Here is a 21,355-nt window from a genome sequence, read left to right on the forward strand (position 1 = left end):
GGCGGCAGGACACCTCCCTGCTGCCCCTTTCCTTGTTGGGCTGCAAAAGTCTTTAAGAAGCCTTTTGCGCGCGCTTGCACAAAAGGCTTCTTAAAGACTTTTGCAGCCCAACAAGGAAAGGGGCGGCAGGGAGGTGTCCTACCGCCCCTTTTCCTACCGGGCTGCAAAAGTCTTTAAGAAGCCTTTTGTGCGAGCGCGCGCAAAAGGCTTCTTAAAGACTTTTGCAGCCCGGCAGGGAAAGGGGCGGCAGGCAGGCGTTGTAGTTTGTAGAACATGAATACCGTACATGTTGATTTGATTGTTGAACAGGCGTTAACGTACCAGTAGTTTGTACCGTATAATTGTTGAACAGGAATAAACGTACTTTACTTTTTTGAACTTCAATAAAAATAAGACCTACCCGAAAATAAGCCCTAGTGCATGTTTTGGTCCCAAAATTAATATAAGACACTGTCTTATTTTCGGGGAAACACGGTAGAACAAATATTTGAACCTAAGTGTCCATGAAGAAGACACTGTCTTCATGTCTGCCACTAAAACATGTACATGTTTGTTAAGGATTCTTCAAGTTGACTCAAGTTCTTGTTAGGGTTGGATACATACAGCTATATAAAGATAAATAAAACACTGTGAGAGTTATGATCTTATCAGGAAACTGAAAATCATAAGATATTTTTAAAATTGCTCATTTTTTATCTGCCATCATGATATATCTATATAGATATATACACACACATATACACAAACAAACAAACTTTTGGAAACACTAAGTTTCTTAATATCAATATAAGTTGATATTTCAGTTAAATTAGATATGAGCTAGGTTTTCATTAAGTTTATAATTAAAGTTATCCTAACGCTGGTGCTCTGTTCACAAAAGGGGTCCATAGCTCTCCTTCTGTGAACAGAAAGGTCTTCTTTTACAAAATGGTAAGTATTCAACACACTGAAACTCGTACTGCTTACCTTCTTAAAATTAGAGCAGAATTATGATCCTTTAAAAATAACCCATTTTCTTTGTTTTTAGAGCCAGTAGGTCACAAAACAGTATCATGGTCATGTTGTATTCTAGCCTAGAATTTATATAAGACTTCAGACGTGAATTAAAGATAATGTGTCGGGTATGCTTTAGTTTCATTACATCTGAATGTAAGGGAAGCCTCAGGGAGAAATTGCAAGACCCTTGATTAAAAAAAGAATTTACACTTGTGAAAAGAAATCTAAATTATCTAGATCTTGCAAAAAACAGCAACAAAACAATAGTGGTGAGAGCTGTTTAGAGTGATCTAAGGCATAAAACTATGATTAAGGGTTGAAATTGAAAAGTGGGAGCAATCCTGATATACTTCCTTAGAACAGAAATTGTGTTGTGGAGGAAGCTCCTTTGAGATGTTTACAGCCATAGATCAGACTGCCAAATTGAGAACTTGCTGTAGGGAACTTCCTACCCAGCAGGACAATGTGACCTAAGTGGTCTTTTCCAGCTCTTGTTTCAGTGTTTCTGTTAAAACTATTTTTGCATGGAGTTCACCTGGCAGTCATTGATACTTTTTGTAAGCTTGTAAAAGGCCAGTGTGTCCCTGCAAGAACCAGTAATGCTTACATTTAACGTAGGTAATACACTTTAAAGCATCGTTTAGAAGCCTGTATTGTCTCTAGTGGCGATACAAAATTTTCAAGCCTCTACATATAATAGATATTTTATCTTTCTTGGGCACAGCTTGTTAGGGTGCTCTGGAGAGCTAGTGAAAATTGAATAGTCCAGTGGTGTCTACCCTGCTGCAAAGAAAAGGAAATGAGAATTTCTACACTATCAGATTTCTCTCAAGAAGAGGTCAGTTAGACAGAATCAGGATTAATAGCATCATCTTCAGAACAATAGGGAATCTGCTTTCCTTCTCTCCCCCCCACCCCCCAAGATTGCTATTTTCCGTGGCCTTTTAAAAATATTCCTTTTATCTTTGTCCTTAAATTATGATCCACAGAATATTTTTGTTTTAAAATATAATTTTAGTTTTTCAATTAACTGTATTAGAATAATTTAGTTTATTTTTTCTATAAAAGTTACAGTATCTACATCAGTATATGAGATTTTGAATATCTTCCCCTTGCATCCTCCCGAAATCTGTCATATTTCATTCCTCTTTGAGGTTCCTATGGATATATGCATATACAAGTAAAGTTAACGATCAGACAGTATAACGGTGATGAGATACACATCTTCCAAAATCCAAAATCTTTTTTTCAAATACCTCTTTAATGCATAAATAAAACATAAAAAAACAGATGTTCAACGATAACAGATGTTTTGATGTGACACATCAACTTCAGTGATATACAATAATAGCTGAAATGTGCTCTTAAATACAACAACTTGACATCATGACTCAGCAAAACTGACAGCAATTCGCCAATCTGGTTACAGTGCCAATGCTAACCAATCCTGTTAACACCCCCCCCCCATGTCTCATAATAGGAGGGAGAGAGTACAAATTTCCCATTCTCACCCAATAGAAAGGCGAGAGTGGAAATCCCCACCCTCGCTCAATAGTCAATGAATTTTGTCACTTCCCTCATTGGGATGCAGCTATTCTATGTACAATAATTTTCTGCTTCATCACATCTATGTTCCTATCTTTTGTCAGAGCCAAAGTTGATATCTTTGTATTCACTGCTCTCCTTTGATGTTCTTTAACATGTACTACCCACAGTATTGTTCTGTCTTCATGCTGTATCTCTGTCAGATGCTCCTTGTATCTTTGATCAAGGGTTTGCCTGTCTCAGAGGTGTATCTAGGGACAATAGCGTCTAGGGCAAGCACTGAAATTGAACCCCCTGGCCAAATATCTGACACCCATCTTTCATATAACTTTACCTTAATAACATCTGAAAAATACAAGTCAAGCTCATTAATCTTTTACTATTTCAAAAACTATTTAGCAGTGAACGTAGCCAGACCAAAAAATGCTGGAAAACTACAAATTTCAGTATGCTGGGGCTCATGAAATACCCAAATACTATGTGGAGGTGTACTTGGAAAACTGAACAGAAGTGTCTGTCTAATTCTGTACTATGCATTGTAGCATCGCTATTACATATGTTTTAAAAAATAAATGGAGAATTTGACTTTTCCCAGATACTCTGAAAATAATTAAAGGATATGCAGAGTAAACTGTGTCACTGCTTGGAATATATTCTAGTATTTCATAAAGACCATTAAAATGAGAGAAAAAGAGCAAGAAACTCCCAGTGGGCCTTAATACGAAGGATTTCATGCTGATTCAAAAACAAACTCACCATTAATAGCCATATTATTAAGACATCACATTTAACCCTGTAGCCTCTTCGGGGGGCTTCCTAAAGGCTGGAGGGATCTGCAAAGGTTCCATCTCCCCCTGTTGGTCTCTAGGGCCTCGCAAGGACCATTTGAGTATGTGCAGTGTCCACTAAATTTTTTTTTTAATGGCCACTGAAAACAAAATGACCACCACGCATGCTCAAATGGCCTCTGTGAGGCCTGGCATGGCCTTGGGCCTCAAAGAGGCCATTTTGTTCTCGGTGGCCATTTTTTTTAAAAAAAAATTAATTTTACAAAATGGCGCCCCCTTCAAGTGGCGCCCGGGGCACGTGCCCTGCCTGCCCTACCCTAGATACGCCCCTGTGAGGGGTGCAATTCTTATGCTAGTCTGTGTCTGTTGACAAAGCTCAAACACAACCTATTCACTGTGTATAGATTTAACATGGGTTCAGTAGACTGAACTGATGAGTAAACAGATGTCATGGGAGAGGTTTTCTGAGACAGGCAGGAAGTTAATGGACACAAAAACCAGCAAATCGGGAACCAAGTGGTTAGAAAAGGAGGAGATAGGCAAAACAAATTAATACAATGCAGCTGTGATTGAGGTAGACCAGCTGACTGAAGGCTGCAGCAGCTGCATGCTAGTTCAGGGCAGTGTGGGGGGCCAGGGTTAGAGAGAAAGTGAATGTGAGAGGGCAGTTCTTCTGAGCTAGTCACTATAATTTAGGGTGTTCGTGAAATAAGTCAGGATGAAGATGTCTAAAAAATTTAGACAAACTTATGGCATAGCTGGAGAAAGCCATTTATTTATTTATTTAGCATATTCTATACCACCCAAAACTTGTGCATCTGGGCGGTTTACAACTAAAATCATATAATTAAAATCATTTAAAACCCAATATTAAAAAGTATTAAAACTAGAAATCTAATTAAAAGCCTGGGCGAACATATAATGCCGTCTTGGTTTACAAAAGTTAAAATACAATACAATTCCATAAAAATTACATCTAAACCCTTAAAATCAGTGAAACCATAAAAACAGCAAAACACAACCATTAAAAAGACAAACAGAATCAGGAAAGCTGAGAGACCCAGCAGCTCCTAAGGGGTAAAAGCCTGAATAAATAAAATACAACCACAGATGTCAAGGAGCAGACATTCACTGAGAGAGCAATCCAGAGCCTGGAGGCGACAACAGAAAAGGCCCTGACCTGTGTGCATGACAATTTTGCCTCTCTCAACCTCAGTACACAGAGCAAGGGCCCCTCTGATGATCTTTTTGGGCGGGGGACCAGGAACAGCAGGGGACCAGGAACATCAAAGCATCTATTTTCATGTGTTCTACTACCTGCCAAAATAGTTCTAGCCATGTGTCCTGCAATACAGTTTGGGCATTTGTCAGAGACTTACTTATTCTCACAGTTGACTGCAGCAGTGATGGTGATCTTCTTCTCTTTCTCTTGAATGGCCTGAGTTATGTCTGGTGAGCAATACGAGCGCTTCAGCTTGGAATGTTCCTTGTCCTGTTTGTCAACGGGTGCCTGAGGTTTCACTTTATGGGTTGGTGGGTTAGAAGGCGGAGTGGTTGACTGCGTCATTTCTGGTGGATACGTGTGGACTGTATTTGTTGGCGAGTGATGATAGCCAAAGGTCCCAGTGACCGGATCAAGAAACTTGGCCCAACCAGTAGGCAGTCCTGGGTCTATCCTACCCATCGCTGTACTCCAGGCTCTTGATAACAGCTCTGTGTTTTCTTGATAACATCTCTTGATAACATCTCTGGTACTTGTTTGAGATGGCATCACCCTTCACAGTCATGTGTGATTCCTCTGCAAGCTTGCCCCTTTGTGCTTCTTGTGTCCGGATAACGTTTTCTTTCTCACTGGCAACAGTTTTGTCCACCTTCCTCCCCCCCCCCGCCATGTCAGCACTTTCAGTCTCATTTTTTAATTTCTGTTAACTCCTTCAATGCCTTCTCTAGCTCTTGCTTCTCATCTGACCCCCTGCTAGCCTGTTATTCTCTCTCTTTCCTCTTTCTCTTCTTTTGCTTTTTGGAGGTTCTCCCTGCCTTCTCTTTCTCCCTCTCCGGCTTTCTGTTCTTGCTCTTCTTCTTCCATCTGAGCTTCTCCTGTAGTTCTTTTTCTTGTTTGTCTTCAAGCTGAGAAACCTTTTCTGCATGCATGTGGCTTTTCCCCTCTGACAGATTGGGCTTTGTGTCTAGTAGTGGCTTGGTGGAATGATCCAGGACCACTCTTCCATTGTAAAGAAGCAGCTTGCCAACAATTGCTGGGCTTTCAGCTTTGGGCCTATTCTCATCATCTGGCAGATTTGCTGGACAGTTTTTTGTACGATCAATCAGAGGAATAATCTTCATTGAAGATGCTGGCTGGATCGTGGCAGGTAAGTTGTCAGGTTTCGCAGCAGTAGCAACTGGTCCACTGGGCGCTGATGGTGTGAGCCTCTACTCTCTCTTCCTGATTACTTGAACTAATTGAATATTTGCAAATAAGGATTGCCACTATGCTTCCGAGTGTCATACCTGAGCAGGTCCAGTGTGGCATGAAGCACACTGTGGGAGCAGGCAAGTCAGGGTCACACGAGCAAGGAGTCAGAAGCCAGAAATTAGTCCATTGGGGCAGGCAAGGTGAAGTCAATCAAGCAGGAAGTCAGGATCCAAAGAACAGTCTGTTAGGATCAGGCAAGGTCAGCTCAGAACAAGCAAAGGGTCAGGTTTCAAAGATCAGTCCATTAGAAGAGGGCAAGGTCAAAAATTCAAAGAAGAAACAAGGGTTCAGAAGCCAGGGAATCCAAGAACAGGGAGCAGAAACAGGAACATGGTAGCACACATTCACAACAAAGTTGCTTCAGCAAAAGATAGATGCAAACTGAAGCCTTAAATACAGAACCAGCACTGCAGCCCGCCCGCCCCCCAAGCCTAAAATGACTTAAATGGGCTGCGTCCTATTTGTCTGTTTCTTATACACGGGCTGAGGTGTAGTTGTGTGGCTGCTGGTAGGGATTGAGGTCCTTCTGCTTCATACTCTGAGTCAGATGACACCGGCAAGGGTGTGTTGAGGGGGTCAGCAGGTGCTGGTGGTTCAATTGGTGGAGATGAGGGCTTTTCAAACTCTGCCTCATCCTGCAAGTCATCTCAGTCAGAGTTGGGCTCAAGACTCATGACCACTTCACCTTGAGAGCCTCTGGTATTCTGCTCAGGTCATGACCCTTTCACTCTTGGACTCCTCTCTGTTAGACTCGGGGTTCATGACACTGGGCAGGTCTAGTCTCCTAATCGTATAGGCACTTCAGCTCTGCACTGATTTAATAAATGGGGTCCCCTGGGGTTTTGTTCATATTAGAAAAAGGTAGAGAAGAGGGGTAGAAATGGGAAAAAGGAATCCGTGTCCTGAAATATGCAATTGCATTTACCTGTCTTGCAGCTAATGCAGTAAGTAGTAGGAAATATTTCTTACTCTGAAGAGGGAGAGATTGCTTTGCTGAGGAATTGCTTTGCTTGTGATTACCTTTAATTTCCTGGGGTAAGGTTTTTTTTAGTATATGCATATCAAACTTATCTGTGGTTGTAGCCCTGGTACGGCCTGAGAAACCCATAAGCATGTAGTTTGATCTGAAAAGGGATTACTCCTAACAGGGGGAAAGAAAAACAGTTGGGAGTAGATTTAAATCTCAAGGTGTTGCCAGGAACTACATGAACTAACTCTAGCCTGTCTCCCACCCCCTATCCAGTTCAGTAAGTATGTTAAGGGTTAGAGGGAGCAGTGATGGGCTGAATTCAAATAGGCCACCAAGGCTTTGCATAGCTTAACATAACACGTTTTGTAGGCAATACGGTTTAAAAAGTAGTTTTCAGCAGATAATTTATTCTTATTTCTGTCCTTCTTTCATCTGTTCCATACAGACCAAGTATTAAAGCTCAACCTTAAACCAGTTTTAGGAGATTAACTTCACTTGATTAACGAAGCAATCTTCTATATTGACTACGCTCAGGGAAACTATATATACTCCTGGGTAAAAAAAAAAAACACAAGAAGTGAACTGGACTGTATTGCTAAAAGAGAAAAGGAACACTCAGAAGCAGGGGAAAGAACTCACTTCTGTGCTGTTTTTCTGCTCTCATCTGTCTCATGAAGCTGCTTTTCAAAAAATGAAAACAGTATTGGAATCTCTGTGTGTGTGTGTGCTCTTGGCCCGGGTTGTGTTAGAATACAAAATGAAGACATGTCTTACAGAGGCACAGAAATAAAAAATTACCTAAAAACAGAATTGAAACTGCAAATATATGTTTTTCTGTGGATAATGTAGCTGCACATTGCTGATGAACTGGTTGTCAGAGTGAGTTGTCTGCAAACCTATTCTAAAATATTGAAATAATAATAGGAACCTGGCTTGCTCTCACGGTTAGTCAGCAAACCACAGTTCCCCAGGTTCATACATTGTGTGGAACTGCGGTTTGTTCTTAAAGTGGAAGCAGAAGCTTTCATTCTTCTTCCCTCACATGCATGAGAATGAGAATGGAGAAAGTGTTTATGTTAGAGCCCATGACTCCCTAAGGCTTGTTCATATAATGCTAAATAGTGGTTTTGCATTATACCTGAACTTAGGCCATTCTCTTGTGGTGAAAATATCCTGAATTACCTAAATGAATGTAGTGGGTGTGTTCCAGGACTAAGTTAGGGTGTGGCAAATTCCACCAAATATAAATTCTGGCATGCTTAACATATGTGAGAAAAAGATGCTTAACTCTTTGTCTTTTATTCTGATTCAGCTCTCCGAGTCTGTGTGATACTGTCTAAACACAGTTTGTTAAAACAGAGTAGCTGAATTTACTTGCAAAGCACTCTCGGAGGGGGGTGGGGGGTGGATAATTCCTATCTCTGTTTATGTAATGAAGTCAGGGAGCAAGGGTCTGCTGTAGTACTTCACTGCTGGGATTCCATTGGTGTTGCATTTCAAGAAAAAGACTGAATGTATTAAACCTTTAGAGCGGCTCACTTTTTCACATGGTGGGACTGCCTCTGCCTTAATGCATTGCTGTTGATAATTTGGGGTTATTTTGTTTATGTAATGCTAAGGCTCCTCTTTTAAGCAGATGGCTGGAAACTGAGATGAAGGCGGCCTTAATTCACTTTTAATAAAAGATCAATGGGTTTATTGTGGGAAAATAAATCACAGATGTACACTTTACCTGATAAAAGAATTAAATGTGTGTTTAACCTTTTCTGTTTGTTCTGTGCTACTGGTACTTGACCTCTTTTGTTTTTTTGAAACTATTATCTTTCCTTGGAGCTTTTACTTTTCATATTTGGCTTAGTCTGTAAAAACAAACGCTGCTGATGTCCCTTCATCTCAGATGCTCACCAAATCCCTTAGATTTTCCAAAATATTTAAAAAGTAAATCTTCAGACTTAAGTTTCATTAAAACCTTTGGCTTTGCCTTGGAACAGAAGTCTAGAGATGCTTCTGGTTGGTTTTAGTACAGAAACATGCGTACAGAGCAAAGCGGAGTGAGAATAGTTCAATTAAAGAACCTTAAGGGAAAACTTGCCAAACTTGCCTCCAGAAGTTTCCAATTAAAAATCCAACCATGCCTTACATTGGCCTGAATGAATGTCATATGTAAGGTTTTTGCTTTCAGTGTATCTTTTACAAGAGGGAACTATTGATAAGAAAGACTGGTTGAATTTCGTGGTATGTGGGGAAGCGAAGAAGCAAAAACAAAGCCATGCAACTGCTTAGTTAATATGGCCTTGGATAAAATATGCCTGTCATACAAAGTGATGATGGGTTAATGCCAAGGTTAGAGTTTGTGGCCTTTGTGCACTCCTGTATTGAGTGTGTGCAGGCGAGACTGTGAATCATTCCAGGGTCTCCGTTAGGAATGTGAGACACTTTCCCCTTGATGATGACATGAGAAATAATTCTATGCGTACTTGAAATACTTTGATAGTGAACTCCTTTACAGTGCGAGATCTCATGGACATTGGAGTTTCATATCTGTACACATCATGCTTATCCCAGCGTAGTATATAATGCTATTTCAGTGACTCTGTCACAGAAATAGCACTATACTACAGGAACAGTGTAGTGCTCGCTTTTCATTCCAGTGTTTGTCATGAAGTAAAAAGAATGTTCATGTTGTTTGATGAGTTCTTATTATTGATTATAGAGTTGCGATTTCAGTATACAGCTGTAAATCTTCCTAAGTATAAATTTACCTGGCCCGTTGGATTGACCAGAGAAGCCATGCTTTCTGGTTTGACATTGTTGGCTACCACAGACAGAGCCTTTTCATGGCAGTACCTCAATTCCTCACTCTTCCTTCCTTAAATGTTTAGTGTAAGTTTATAATATTGAATTGATTTAAAATGAAAAATTAGATTTAAACGTAGTAAGTGAAAAAAAATACATGGGTCCACTGGGATTCATACTAAGCACACCTATTCTTGCATACTAAGCACACCTATTCTTGCATATGCTGAAATGGTTGTGAGACTAGATCCTGATGGAGAGGACTGCTTTGAAATAGTTCATAAGAAGGAATGGTACAATGACAGGATGCATGTGTGTATAGATCGGTCAGTGTTTCGTGTATTAGTCTTAATGAGCAACTCAGAATGAATGGCTAGATATCCAGGCAATAGTAGTCTGATATTCAGTTATGTCACGAACTGTTGGAATAGCAAGAGCAGCATATTCATTTTGAAAGCAAAGGGTTTTGTGTCCTGTAGACCCTGGATGACAAAAAGTACCAGGACTGCATCCCTACTTATTCCTGCAGCACTGCACTACTGCCATCACAGGATGTGGTGATGGCCACCAGTTTGGATGGCTTTAAGTGGGGTTTGGACAAATTCATGGAGGACAAGTCTATCCAATCCAGCAAGGCTGTTCTTATCTGTTTGTAGCTGAATCAATTAATGTTCAGGACATGCTAAAAGCTGTAGCAAAGGGGTGCAGGTGTCATATGTATTACTTCATCATCTGTGCGAACTGCTGCTTTTTCTGAAGAAAAACAGGCCAAATCCAATGACGTCATAATACATATGATCCAGCTTCACATGCAGAAATGTCTTTTGCAGACAGATTACTTTCTCTAGATTTGGGTGATTGATTGATTTGATTAGATTTCTGTACCACCCTTCCAAAAATGGCTCAGGGCGGTTTACAAAGAGAAAAAATAGTACAAAATAAAGGCTACTTCACACTTTCCACCTTTCAACATAGAGGATCCCTTTTCAAGATCTTTTATGGAATGCTGAAATGTGAGTCTCATGTCACACGTTCAGTTTTCAGAGATCGTTGGTGGTAAACAATGTATTTGGAAATGAAGCCATAGCTCAGTTGTAGAGAATTTCTTTTGCATGCAGAAGGTCCCAGGCTCTTGAGGTCCCCCTGAGGAGTGGGAGAGACCCCTGTCTGAAAACCCAGGCAGCTGCTCCCAGCTGATGAGATAATGAGCTGGATGGAACAACTGTGTGACTCAATAAAAGATGTCTTCATCTGTCCATTCCTATACATAAGTAATGTGAAGCAGCTATAACTTTTTAAAAGTGTCTCAGTTCTTTTTTGTGGGACAGTGTTCATACATCAGAGGGTAAGCATGCATAGATTTGTATTGTAAGTGTGGCTGAGCAGTTGATTTGCCATCTTTATAATAAGTAGTGGTTTGCTTGCTAGCTGTTTTCATTTGTGATGTAAGCCAGTGATAATGTCCTTTTTCAGCCTTTGTTTTTCTTTCTAAAATACGTTTTTTTTTTTTAAATTAAAATTGTCAGAATAAATGTAATCATAATTCTTAGACATATTTAGAAATGTAGCCAGGAGGACTAGGGGTTAGTTCATATACTATTTTGTGGCAAGAGACAAAATCCTATGAAAGCAGCTTCTACTCCGCAGAAGTAATTCTGAATCTAAGCTTAGAATCCCTAATATGAAGATAATGTTTGCTGGAGGGCACCTGCCCCCTGCCTTTAACTTGTAAGATTGGTGGTTTCTAACCCATCCTTCATTTTACAAGGAGACATACTGATCTTTTTAAAAAATCATTGGCTAACATCTAGATTCCAGTTATTAGGAATATAGTTTCAGGAGGCAGCTACAGAGGGAAGGGAAAATTGCCCAACATCAGCCTCCCACCATGCAATGAAAAGCTCTGGTGTGTTAACAGAGGGTTAGTCTCAAAGTTGGCCATTATGCGTAAAGGCTTCTGTAATTCTCTGTAAAGCACTGTGTCTGTAATGAGAATATGTTGTTTAGAGAAACAGATGATTGCCTTTTAACAGTGCTTTAAAATGTTCAAATTCTTTCAGCTAGAAATTTCACCTGTAAGATTAAGCCAGCTGAAGTTAAATGATCACTGAACAACAATTCTTCCTTAAAACACATGTCATTTAACAGAAAATCAGATTGTCCTGTTTAAAAACTTATTGAGACGTTTATTCAGAAGAAATCTTTTAGACATAACATAAGAACAGCCCTGCTGGATCAGGCCCATGGCCTATCTAGTCCAGCATCCTGTTTTACACAGTGGCCCACCAGATGCCTCTGAGAAGCAATGCCCTTTGTCTTGCTGTTGCTCCCCTGCAACTGATATTTAGAGGCTTCTTGTCTCTGAGGCTGGAGGTGGTCTGTAGCCATTGATAGACTTGTCCTCCATGAATTTGTCTAAGCCCCTTTTAAAGCCATTACAACATCATGTGGCATAGAATTCCATAGATTAATAATGCACTGTGTAAAAAAGTATGTTGTGAGAAAGGGAGAAAAATTTCTCTCTGTCCACTCTCTCTACTTCATGCATAATTTTATACACCTCTGTCATGTAGTCGCTTCTTTTCCAAATGAAAAAGCCCCAGATGCTGTAGCCTTGCCTGAGTTATTTTTGGAAGGGTGGTATAGAAATTGAAAGAATGAATGAGGAAGGTGCTCTAGGCCTCTGATCATCTTGGTTGCCCTCTTCTGTACTTTCTCCAGTTCTGTAATATACTTTTGAGGTATAGTGACCAGAAATGTACGCAGTCCTCCAAATGTAGCTGCACAGTAGATTTGTATAAGGGCATTATATTATTAACATCTTTATTTTCAATCCCATTCCTAATGATGATACAATGCAATATGTTTTGCACTGTTCAACAAAATAGCAAGAAGTTAGAAAAGTAATTTCCTATACTAAAATGCTAATCTTAAAAAATAGAAGGGAGGGTAGGGCAGGGAGCACACCAAAGTCATACTTTTGTGCTTGCCTATATTCTGTGGCTGGATTGTTTTGTTTTCTATACTAGTGTAGACTTTATTCTGAAGCCAAACCCATTTTTATTTAGGTGATCTTTTTTGAGTGTATTTTTGTCAATTTAATTGACATGCTATTTTTTTCTTTTCCACATTTTCTAGGGCCAGTATAGACCTTCTGACTTGCTGTGTCCAGAGACATATGTCTGGGCACCGATTGAACAATGCCTGTCTTCTCTTGAGAATTCAAAATATTGTCGCTTCAATCAGGACTTAAAAGCAGGTAAATATATAACACGCTGCGTTTACATCTGCTAAAACAGAGTTCTCAAACTCAAGTCCCCAGACATTGTTGGACTTCAACTCCCATAATCCCCAACTGCAGTGGCCTTTAGGCACTACGGCTGGAGATTATGGGAGTTGAAGTCCTACAACGTCTGGGAACCTGTTTGAGAATCCCTGTGCTAAGATGAATACTATACTGTTAATGCTGTATATTTGTGTTGGTGCTAGATTCTTTTGTATGTTTAAATTTTGAGAGCCACCTTGTCAGGTCATCATTGTCAGGACCAGCATCATGATTCAGACCTGCTGAGGCCCATGCCACTGCTGACCCCTTGGGAGCTCCCCAAGCCTTGCTGCTGCTCTTGGCAGTAGCAATAGCAGCAAGTAGGAGGCGAGAGTGCTGCAGATCTCCTCGGTATGGGTGAAATGATAGCTAGCTTAATATGAATGTATTCTGAAATGCAAGCAAAGGAAGCATACCCTTAAGGTAGTTCAGCAAAATGTGAAAAGCATCACAATGGGGGGGGAGGAGAGAAATAAATTGGTTTGAGGTAAGTGGTTGGTCAAACTTTCCTTGCCTAATGAAATAAAAAATAAGTTGTAATGTTTAAGATTAGTAGAACGGATAGAATGAGTAAACTACTGTCCAAAACAGCAGCACCGTGACATTTTTGTTTTGGATGGGTGGGAAGCATTTTCCTAGGAAATATCCTTGAAAAGATAAAATATAAAACTCTGCATCTTTGTCCATGCTGAATACATCGGGCCAGACACAATCTGAAATGAGACTTATGTCCTGTGGTTTAAGGAAATTAAAACATAGCCACATGCTGAACAGCAGAAGTCCTGCTGTGACTACAGTCATTTGAGGTTTGTGTAGCTGCTGACTTTAAGGAAGTAGCGCTCCATTCCAGGGCCAGTTTCCTGTAGAACACCTCCTTACAGTTGTCAGTAAAATAAGTCCTTTAATTAAAATACAGTGAGTATAAACATTGGGTTGGACAGACAATAGTATGTTCTGTTTCAGATGAAATTGTTTTTCATAACAAGGCTTGTAGGTATCATACTGTAATTCATAATTTAGCAACTGTAGTTACATAGGATTTATTGTCCTCCCACCCCACCCCCCACATCTCATCTACAGCTGTGAAGAACCAGTAGAAGAAGTCTTTAGCTTGTCTTGCATTTTCAGAGACAAGAAAAATAGTTCAAAAATAATCATTTTGATCACACTGGCAGTAAGGGCAGGCATGCATGTTTGTGAGGGTGGACTGTTGGCTGTATCAACTATTTTCTGAAGAGATCTTTTATCATGTTTTATCTCTACTCAACAAAAGTGATAATTTGGAGATAAGTTATTTCGTTGTCTCCATATGATCTGGATCGTGATCCATTGCACTCATTAGGTGCACTCAGCGCCTTCTCCACTGCTGCTCCAGAGCTTTGGAATGCACTCCCTGCTGAAATAAGAGCCTCCCCATCTCTGACAACTTTTTAAAAGTCTTTCAAGATGCACCTATTCACCCAGGCTTTTAATTAAATATTTTTTAACAGTTTTAGCATTATTTTAAAATGTTGTTTTAAAATTTTAAATTGTTGTAATGTTTTAACTTTTACTATGTCATTTATTTTGTGTTAACTACTGTTTTAAGTTTTTTGGTTGTCATTTATTTTAACTAATGTTTTGGCTTTTTATTTGTTGTAAACCACCCAGAGACGTGAGTTTTGGGCAGTATAGAAGTGTGTTAAATAAATAAATAAGATCGGGTTCTGCACCTGCGCGGGACCATTTGGGCAGAACTGACCAGCTTCTCGAAGCGCTTAGCCCAGCCCCCTGCATATGGTAAATTTCCTTAGTTTGGACGGGATAGCATTTTTTCCTTTTTCTTTCTGACCGCCATTGTGTCAGCACCTCAGACAGTGAGCTCCTTGGTTGGAACTTTTTTCCTGTGGAAAAAGAAAGAGAGACATACTTCATTTTATTCCTCTGACTTGGACCGGACTTTACTATTCTTTAGCTAATCGTATTTTTTAAAACAAACAGACTTTCTTGGCTACAACTCAGACTAACGGACGAACTTCGGCCCTGACTCGGAACAGACTCCTGACTTGGGCATTTAAGTACCACTCTATTCCCACCCCCACCCCCCTATTTTTCTGTCGTCATGGAAAAGAAAAAAACTTTTAAACGTCTCCGCTGTAATGCTAAGCTCCCTTCAGCGGATGTCCATGAGCTCTGTCTCCTGTGCCTTGGGGAAGAGCATAACACATCCACCTGGAAGATATGCTTGACTTTCTCTCACCAAACATGGAAAAATAGAGTGCTCCACCTTCAGGCTGCGCTGTATGATGAGGCACTCTATCCCAGCACACCAATGCCGTGCTCACCTGCCAACGCTCCCGTTCGCCTTCCGACGCTGCCGACACTGAGCACAGTGTTGATGTCGAAATAGAAGATTGCGGAGATGCAATCAAGAAGAAGAGACCTACCCCTTCAGCTCCACCAACAATCATACTTGCAGATAACTATGACTCTGATTCTTCTACATCCGGCTCCTCTGATTCCTCTGAGCACCAGGATGATCCCCCTGTCAGGGTGATTCCCAGAGAGGATGTCTCAGTGAATGAGGAGATGTGGTCCTATCACAGCCAGATCAGTAACATGGCTGCAGCACTGGGTCTAGAACTGAAGAAACAAAGGCAGGACATGGACGATCCAGTATACAGGTTTTTCATTTCCATGGCTACCACACAACCTGTGCACCATCCTATGCTCCCAGTGATTACCAAAGCTGCTAAGTCTGTGTGGGAGGTTCTCCAGACTTCTGTTCCCACTTGCAAACGCCTGGAAAACTTGTACAGGATCCAGGAGGAAGAGAACGATTTTTGGCTGAAACATCCACCTCTGTAGTCATGGACTGTGCTGCTTCTTCCAAGACCATGAAGAGGCACAGCACTCCAAGGGACAAGGAGGATCGTAAACCAGATGTAATGGGTCACAAGATCTACTCAACCTCTTGTCTTGCAGTCAAAATTGCAAACTACACTGCTTGTTTTGCCAAGTACTCCCATTCTCTTTAATGAGCAAGCGGATTTGTCTCCAGAGGAATTTTTGGCTAAGTTGAATGATATTCATGCTTTGGTTACCCTCCTTACTAGGCAGCAATTTAGCAATGCCAAGCACCTGGTAGAAACCAAATTGTGCACTTTGGCGACTGCAGTCTCCCTGCAGAGGCATGTGTAGCTGCAGTCCACTGCTCTCCAACCAGACATGGAGGACAGAGTGGAAAACTCCAATCCAGTCCTGCCTAAAGCCAGTCAAGAAGATAGACTACATTGGGGCTGTCCTCGACGCAGAGTTTCAATAGGCTTTTCTGCCCAAGGAGCACTTCTTGTGCATCAAGACCCAGATAGCATCCTTCATGGCACAACCCACTCAAAGTGTACATGAAGAGCAGAAACTGCTGGGGCTCATGGCATTGTGTACCTCCACTGTACACTATGCCAAGTTATGACTCAGACATCTTCAACTCTGGTTTCTCTGGTTTCCTGCCAAATGTGGACAGTGCTCACAAGAGGCTGACAGTTCCTTATCCAGTTTTGCTTTCCCTCCAGTGGTGGATGAAGGAAGTCAACCTGCTGTCAGGAGTCCCTTTGCAGGTACATCAGCCAACTGCCTGGGTCACTGTGGGGATCTCCAAGTTCAAGGTCTGTGGTCTCCAAACCAGTCCCAGCTGCAAATAAACTTTTTTTAGAGCTTCTTGCAGTCTTTCAGGTGCTGAAGTCCTCCCAGCCATCCCTGGAGGACAAGCTGATCCAAGTCAGCCTGGACAAGATCACTGCGATCACGTACCTAAACCACCAGGAAAGGACAGTGTCCTGCTCCCTTTGCATGCTGAGCCTGCAAATTTGGAATTGGGCAATGGCACAATGAATGACTTTGACCGCAATTCACATCAAAGGTGTAGAGAATGCTCTAGCAGACCACTTCAGCAGATCTCAAATCTACCTGCAACAGCACAAATGGGAAGTCAGTCTGATGTACCTCCAAGTGCTGTTCAAAGACTGGGGGACCCCAGATATTGACCTGTTCACGATGTCAGAGAATAAAAAGTGCTCCTAGTATTGCTCGAGGTCCGGAATCGGCTGCAACTCCAGAGGGAATGCTGTCCAATTCGACTGGGGTTGAAAGTTGGACGTGGGGCTGCCCTTGAAGATTGTTCAGAAGCTGGGTGTGAAGTGGGTGTGAGTCACTTCACAAGTATTACACCCATCCTGCATCAGGTTCATTGTCTACTGGTCTGCTTCCGGGCTAGATTCAAGGTCCTGGTATTGACCTTTAAAGCCCTAAACGGCTTGGGGCCGGGGTACCTGTCGGACCGCATTTGCCCATATGAATCTGCCAGGGCCCTCCGATCATCATCTTGGGCTCTGCTCATGACCCTGCCACTAACAGAGATCCGGTTGGCGGGGACTAGAGGCAGGGCCTTCTCGGTTGTGGCCCCTCAGTCTCACCCTCCCTGAAGAGCTTCGCCATGCTTCTTCCCTCAGTGTTTTTAAAAACCATCTTAAAAAACACCTTTTTAAGGAGGCCTTTTAATATCATTATTATTTTGTTATATCTGGTAGGTTCTTTAGCTTCTTATAATTTTCAGTTTTAATTTGAACCTAATAATTGTTTTTAATCTGACTTTAAAAATAATAATAATAATTTTATTACTTGTATCTGTATCTATCTTATTGTTGTAAGCTGCCCTGAGCACTATTGCACTGGAGGGGCGGGGTATAAATCAATCAATAAATAAAATTTTTATACATCTTTCCCCCTTGCCCTCTACTGAACAGGGTTCTGGCAAAAATCCTGCAGGAGTCTGTAAACTGCTTATTAATTGCTTCATGGTGGCCGCGACAGCCATGGTTTCAGCAAGCACTCAGACTGTTGATGGGTCACCACAGATGATAGCTTCAACTCAAGGGTCTTCTGGTACAAGAGGGTGGCAGGCTTCACCATCCCAACCTGAAAACTCTGAACTTCACTGTCTAGAGGATAGGCTGTTGAGCGACATCCTTCTCAATGACAGAAAGAAATCTACTACAACAGCAAATGGAAACAATTTTGGGTGTACGTACAGAAGTACAGCTTCCTGCCTCAGGCTGCTACTTCTTACCGGGTCTTGTTATACCTCACAACCCTGAAACAGCAGTCCAACGTTTCCATCAAAGTCCATTTGTCCACTATTTCTGCTCCCCATCCCGGATGCGACGGAAGGACAGTTTTCTCACATTGGGAATCAAAGAGAATCCTAAAAAGTCTAACCAACCTCTACCGCCTATCCATCAGCCTACTGAACAGTGGAACCTATCCCTGGTTCTCTCAGCTTTAACAGATTCTCCATTCAAGCCCATGGTGACGGTCCTTCCTAAACTTGTGATGCTAGAGACAGCTTTTCTGTTAGCCATAACGTTGGCCCAACGGGTGAGCGAACTAAATTCCCTTAGCATTGATGTCCCCTATACTAAATTTCATGAAGACAAGGTAGTGCTGATGGATATTAGGAACAAAGAAGTTGCCATATACTGAGTCAGACCTTTGGTCCATCTAGCTCAATATTGTTTACACAGACTGGCAGCGTTTTCTCCAAAGTTGCAGGTAGGAATCTGTCTCAGCCCTATCTTGGAGATGCCAGAACTTAGAACCTAAATGCTCTTCCCAGAGTGGCTCCATCCCTTAAGGGGAATATCTTACAGTGCTCACAAAGGTAGTCTCCCATCCATATACAACCAGGGTGGACTCTTCTTAGCTAAGGGGACAAGTCATGCTTTCTACCACAAGCCCAGCTGGACCCTGAGTTTAGGCCTAAAGTGGTTTCCATATCAACAGTGACATTGTCTTGCCTACCTTCTTCTGAAATCTCATGATGGCTCTGAAATGGTCACTGTATTCCTTGGATGTATGGCATGTACTCCTGTTCTACTTGAATCTAACCAGAACCCTATAGGAAGACAGAACGCCTTTTTATGGGGTATAAGGACAAAATGAAAGGTTGTCAAATTTCCAGACAGAGACTATCCCATTGGATTGTGGAACTCATTTTCATGGCATACAAGCACCAAAAAGTGCAGCCCCCAAAGACCATATGGACTCTCTCTACCAGGGCTTCTGCTACCTTTGCTCCCCATATGTCTGGCATTATGCTCAAGGACATCTGTGCAGCAGCAACGTGGTCCTCTGAACATACCTTTATTAAGCACTAAGCCTTGGACCTTCGCTCTGCAGCTCAGGCCAATTTCAGGAGAAGAGTGCTGAAAAGGGTCTTAGCTCAGCATACTACACCTGCCTCCAGACTGACAGATCGTAAGTCACCCAATAATAATAATAATAATAATTGACAAAATACCACCTAGATTCAAGGAAAATTAGAGAAGTCCTGGAAATAATAAAGCAGCAAATAACAGCAGTGTCAAAGAAGATTAGCAGATATGAAGCCAGAATTACACAACACAGGCAGAATCTCCAATTCCAGTCGAATCAGAGACGTTTCTACCAAAGCATAGAAGGAGAAACTGCAAGAAACCTAGAAACACCAAATAAAGAAGAAACAGTGCAATTCTGGTGGGAATTATGGGACAATCCAATAGATTATAATAAAAAAGCAGGCTGGATGAAAGAGGTCAAAAAATGTAACTAACAAATGCAAGATCTAATAATAACACCAGAATTAATAAGTGAAAGAGCAAAGAAAATTAAAAATTGGACTGCGCCAGGCGACGATGAACTGCATGGCTTCTGGCTTAAACACCTAACAAGCCTTCATAAACAACTATCAAAACAGTTCAATCACATTATGAAAGGCGGTGATATTGAACAATGGCTAACAACTGGGAAAACTCATCTCATTATGAAAGACCCAGCAAAAGGTGCAGTTCCAAGTAATTATAGACTGATAACCTGCCTGCCAACCATGTTCAAATTATTAACTGGAATAATAGCAGATGAAGTGATGCAACACTTATTAACTAACAAACAGCTTCCAGTTGAACAGAAAGGAAATTGCCCAAATACCAGAGGCACAAAAGACCAGCTGCTGATTGACAAAATGATTTTAGAAAACTGCAAGAGAAGAAAAACAAATCTAAGCGTTGAATGGATTGACTACAAGAAAGCCTTCGATTCATTGCCTCACACATGGATACTAAAATGTTTAGAAAGAACTGGTGTCAGCAAAAACATTCAGATATTTATAAAAAAAAGCAATGAGCATGTGGAGTACACAGTTAACAATCAATGGCGAGGCACTTGGACAGGTTAGCATTAGAAGAGGCATTTTCCAAGGGGACTCACTATCCCCTCTATTGTTTGTAATCGCCATGACCCCACTTTCACAAATACTAAACAAAACAAGCCTCGGATACCAAACATCTAAAACATCCAGTCAAATCAACCTTCTGCTGTACATGGACAATCTGAAGTTGTATGGAAAGTCCCAGTCAGAAATCGAATCACTGCTAAACACTGTCCGTATATTCAGTAGCGATATAGCAATGGAGTTTGGACTAGACAAGTGTGCTGCATTAATAATGAACAGAGGGGAAATAAGAAAAACAGAAGGAATAGAACTGCCCAATGGAAGCAAGATCAAGAACCTGGAAGAGAAAGAACCTTACAAATACTTGGGCATTCTCCAGGCTGATAACATCGCACACACTGAAGTTAAAAGAAAAATTGGAAGTGAATGTATCAGGAGAGTCAGAAAAATCCTCAAGTCCAAACTCAATGGCGGGAACATCATACAAGCCATAAACACCTGGGCTATACCTGTTATTAGATACACTGCAGGAATAATAGACTGGACCCAGGCAGAGCTAGAGACGCTAGATCGTAAGACCAGGAAATTCATGACCATCAATCATGCTCTGCACCCCCGCAGTGATGTAGATAGGCTCTACCTCCCTCGCAGCTCAGGTGGCAGAGGAATGCTGCAAGTCCATCAAACAGTAGAGGAGAAGAAAAGAGGCCTTGAAGAATATATCAAGGACAGTGAAGAAGATGCACTTCAAATGGTCAAGAACGCGAAACTATTCAACACCAATGAAACAAAACAGGCCTACAAGAAAGAACAAGTCAAGAACCGAGCAGAAAAATGGAGAAATAAGCCCCTGCATGGTCAATATTACACAATATAAGTGGAAAATCAGACATCACCAAGACCTGGCAATGGCTTAAGAATGGCAACTTGAAGAAAGAAACAGAGGGTTTAATACTGGCTGCACAAGAACAGGCACTAAGAACAAATGCAATAAGAGCAAAAGTAGAAAAATCCACAACAAACAGCAAGTGCCGCCTTTGTAAAGAAGCAGATGAAACAGTGGACCACCTGATCAACTGTTGAAAGAAGATCGCACAGACTGACTACAAACAAAGGCATGACAAAGTAGCAGGGATGATACACTGGAACATCTGCAAAAAATACAAGCTACCTGTAGCCAAGAATTGGTGGGACCATAAAATTGAAAAAGTTGAAGAAA

At 41.3% G+C, this 21,355-nt stretch overlaps 1 protein-coding gene across 16 annotated transcripts in view; it reads left to right on the forward strand.

The window, feature by feature from the left end:
- The window catches only part of ATE1 (arginyltransferase 1), a 202,045-nt gene that overhangs the window by 94,536 nt on the left and 86,154 nt on the right, over positions 1–21,355 (forward strand). For all 16 annotated transcript variants that reach the window (XM_053309054.1, XM_053309063.1, XM_053309069.1 and 13 more), the window contains one exon: positions 12,707–12,827. In XM_053309054.1, coding sequence (XP_053165029.1) covers positions 12,707–12,827 — 121 coding nt within the window. The remainder of the gene's footprint in view (positions 1–12,706; positions 12,828–21,355) is intronic.

This window comes from Hemicordylus capensis, chromosome 3 (assembly GCF_027244095.1).
Source record: "Hemicordylus capensis ecotype Gifberg chromosome 3, rHemCap1.1.pri, whole genome shotgun sequence".
In the NCBI taxonomy this organism is placed as follows: domain Eukaryota; kingdom Metazoa; phylum Chordata; class Lepidosauria; order Squamata; family Cordylidae; genus Hemicordylus; species Hemicordylus capensis.